The following is a 3900-nucleotide window of genomic DNA, read 5'->3' on the forward strand; positions in this document are numbered from 1 at the left end:
GCTAATGTAGCAAACCATAAAAGACTAACATCTCATATTGTGAAGTAAATCATCATAACTTGCCTCACCTCACTCCACTTCCCACAAATAGAGTACACTGCTGTTTATTTGTAATGAATATCATTATTAAGAGTGATCACATTTTGGAGATTATTACTCCATCCAGGGCCGTGTTAACGCTATGGCCAAACTAGCCATGGCCTCATTTTCAGTGCAAATATTTTCTAAAGTACCGATAAAAATTTCTAATAATAATAAAAATAAACCAAGAAAACGTGTAATATAAAAGCATTCTTAAACTTAACTTAAGTGTTTAAATTTTATTCTTCTACCTTTTTATTGTACAAAAAAATAAGTTTCTATTAAAATTGTTTTTATTATTACTTTATTTTTCAAGTCAAAAACATAAAACATTTTTGACCTCTTAGTTTACATTTTTATATCAAGGACTTATTATTCACAATATAAATAAAAACCTATGTAATATTTGTATGTATGTGTGTAATATACATATATATATTAAAGGGGCCTCAAATTTAAATATGGCCAGGGAAGGGGACTATTTCATCCTTAATTTAGCCCTGACTCCATCAGTGAGCAACAAGGCATCACTGGGTTGTCAGATTCTGCGCTGACAGTGCCTAATTACTCAATTAGGACAATAAGCCCTGAAGTGGCCATCTTAGTAATGACACTCAGTACAAAAATATAACAGTACACTTCACATAGTTTATTTGAAGGGCAGGAGTAAAGGCAAGTTGTGGTGATTTACTTCACAATATGATATATATATTTGATGCTTTTATGAGAAACTTATTCGCTATTATGAGTATAAACACAGATGTATTTCCAGTACTTGTGCATTAAAGCTTTATGAGTTTCCAGAGCTTGAAGATTCGATTAACTTATATGGGTTAAAAAAAGAAACTTAATTTAGGGACATGTATTATTAAAAGTAATACTTGTTTGGAAAAACCTTACCAGAATAAAATAAGCATAAATGTTACAATATTTATAACACCATGTGCTTTACAAATATATGCATACAAAACTGCATATTTTGTTTATACATTCAGTTATATACAGAAACAGGTAAGACTTGGAAATTTTTATAACCTTTTGGTACCTTTACTATTTTTATTTAGCAAACGAGCCAACAATATTGATTTAACACAGGACAGAAATTTCAATCAACACCACTTTTTTTTTTTATTATTATTTACAGATTTAAAAAAATAATAAAATAAAATAACAATTTATTTTTTTATTTTTTTAAATTTATTGTTTATAAGAATTTTAATTTACACATGCAGGATGTCTATGTTAGCAATTAAAGTTATTTAATATAATATAGTGGTTCAGAAGGAAACAAACATAGCAAATGGCTCGGAATACGTTAAAGCAACCGAAATTTTTCCATCTACACTGTTCCATGTAGACCAATCACAATGAATTTACATAATGATCCCATGTCAGAATCAAATAGGAGTCTATATACATAGTTTGGTCTATCACAAAGGATATATTATCATTTGTAACAGACAAACAAACAAACAAACAAAAAAAAAAAAAAAAAATCAGTAATATGCTTTACATTTAATCAATAAAACAATTTTTTAAAAAAATTTTTTGATATCACAGGCACCATAAAAAATCATAAATGTTTCCAAGTTAATGATCCATTCTAGAGAGTAAAAAAAAAAAAAATTAAAAAATAAAAATAAAGGAACCAAATCAAAATTTTATTGATGATGATTATTGCACTTCAAAAATATAATAATAAGTTCCTCTATTCAAACTTTTACTGCTGTCTTAGAAATACTTTTATGTACACTGGCTTTTTGTAGTCATACCTCAAAAGCAAATTTTATTTCAAAAATGACAGCAGCGTGGAAAATGAAAGTGGTACATAGATGTAACAGCAACTACCAGCAGTAGTTATGCCAAAAAAAAAAAAAAAAAAAAAAATGTTTGAAGAGAGAAAACAATGTTTATTTCTATATACTAACTGAAGATATTAATAGTTAGAAAAAATATATATAGAATCCTTTATATTGTGTGTGTGTACCCTTCCTTCCTATAAAGTAGTGATTCTTAACCAAGGGTATGGGATGCGATCTATTGTTGTTAGATTATTAACTATCTTCATTATCAATATGGATTGAGGCGGCAAGGCTACTAAGCAATCAGCAATCAGATCACTCAACATGGACATCTTCCCACTTCCCAGTTGATACGTTGGCGTGGTCGGAGTTAGATTGCTCCCTCCATCCAGCTCTTACGTACATATTTCTTTTTGTTACAAGTGAGTGTCTATTTGAAATAATATTTTTCGGATACTGTTACTTCGTACAAAATAATTTTTCATTTGAAATTTAAATTTCCATTTTGCGTTTTAATTTTTTTTATATTATTTTTTTTACAGAATGTTGCGAAATGTCTGTCAAAAAACAGAAGTGGAATGATGAATATGTTGGTTTTCACTTCACCTGTGTGACAGAACAAAATGGAACTGAAAGATCCCAATGCATGATTTGCAATTTGGTAATGAGCAATGGAAATTTGAAGCCATCAGGATTGAAAGAACATCTCGAAACCAAGCACAGTAATCATGTTGGAACCTCTACTGATGCTTTCAAGTTGAAAAGAATTTGTCATGATCAGAAAGGAACCTCTTTCATCATATGGGTTTTCTCCTCCTGAGAAACCTCTTCTAGAAGCCTACTACATGACTGCCAAAGAAAAGAAGCCCAACACAATCGGAGAAAGTCTAGCAAAGCCTTGTGTGCTGGAGATGGCTAAATTCATGCTGGGAGAGGATACCATGAAGCAATTGAGTCAGGTGTCTTTCTCCAATGACACTGTATGCCAAAGAATTAAAGACATGAGTGAGGACATAATAACTCAAGTTGTCAGCGAGATTAAAAACAGTCCTGCAAAAATCAGCATGCAGCTCAATGAATCAACTGACATTTCAAACTACAGTCAATTGCTCATATCTGTACGCTATGTTCATGAAAAGAACAACAAGGAAGAATTTTTATCGTGTGATTGACTAGAAACAACAACCAAAGCAGCTGATGTCTTCAAGTTGATCCAATTGTTCTTTGATTGCCATGAGTTAGCATGGGATTTGATTGGGTCTATTTGTACAGATGTAGCTCCTGCCATGATTGGCAAGAACTCTGGATTTGTTGCTCTGGTCAAGGAAAAAGCTCCACATGTGTTGATCACACACTGTGTTCTACATCGCCAAGCTTTGGCATCCAAAACATTACCAAAGAAACTTAAAGAAGTGATGGGAATATTTGTGCAAACAGTCAACTTTATTTGTGGGTGTGCATTAAATCATTGGCCATTTCAAACATTCTGTGATGAGATTGGAGCAGAACATAGTGTTTTACTGTACCACACAGAGCTACTTTGGCTAAGTCATGGCTGTCTTTTCGCACGTGTAGTGGAACTTCGGGATGAAATTTTTAAATTCCTCAAGCATCAACAATCCCTTCTTGCAAATCATTTTGAAGATGAACATTTTATTGTTATATATGAAAATATCAGTCATTCTATTGGCTGATATTTTCAGTCTCCTCAATGATTTGAATATGTTGATGCAGGGAAGGGATGTGGATATTATTCAAGCCAGTGGAAAGCTTGTGGCATTTATGAGGAAATTAACTATTTGGAGCCACCATGTTGAAAGCAGAAACCTGGTGAACTTTCCAACCCTTGACGATACCCTTAGTGGAGATGGTAAAACATTGCCTGCGGAAATACTTCAAGAAGTCAAGAAACATTTGGAAGTCCTAAGTACAAATTTTGAGGGCTACTTCTCAGATATCAATGATCGTAGCATGGAATCTGTTTGGATCATGAACCCTTTTCGTTTGATGATGTATC

The 3900-nt window shown here is 32.3% G+C and overlaps 2 protein-coding genes across 2 annotated transcripts; both read left to right on the forward strand.

Moving 5' to 3' along the window:
* Window positions 1-2656: 2656 nt before the first annotated feature.
* On the forward strand, window positions 2657-3055 carry LOC150076243 (protein ZBED8-like). Its single transcript, XM_090387294.1, has one exon. It carries the CDS (start codon window positions 2657-2659, stop codon window positions 3053-3055), a length of 399 nt encoding a protein of 132 aa, XP_090243420.1.
* A 114-nt stretch (window positions 3056-3169) lies between these two features.
* On the forward strand, window positions 3170-3577 carry LOC150076244 (protein ZBED8-like). The gene has a single exon (XM_090387295.1). The coding sequence runs from the start codon at window positions 3170-3172 to the stop codon at window positions 3575-3577; it is 408 nt and encodes a 135-aa protein (XP_090243421.1).
* The last annotated feature ends 323 nt before the right edge of the window (window positions 3578-3900 follow it).

The sequence above is a fragment of the Mastigoproctus giganteus genome, chromosome 13, assembly GCF_048544385.1.
Source record: "Mastigoproctus giganteus isolate SK-2022 chromosome 13, ASM4854438v1, whole genome shotgun sequence".
Taxonomy (NCBI): domain Eukaryota; kingdom Metazoa; phylum Arthropoda; class Arachnida; order Uropygi; family Thelyphonidae; genus Mastigoproctus; species Mastigoproctus giganteus.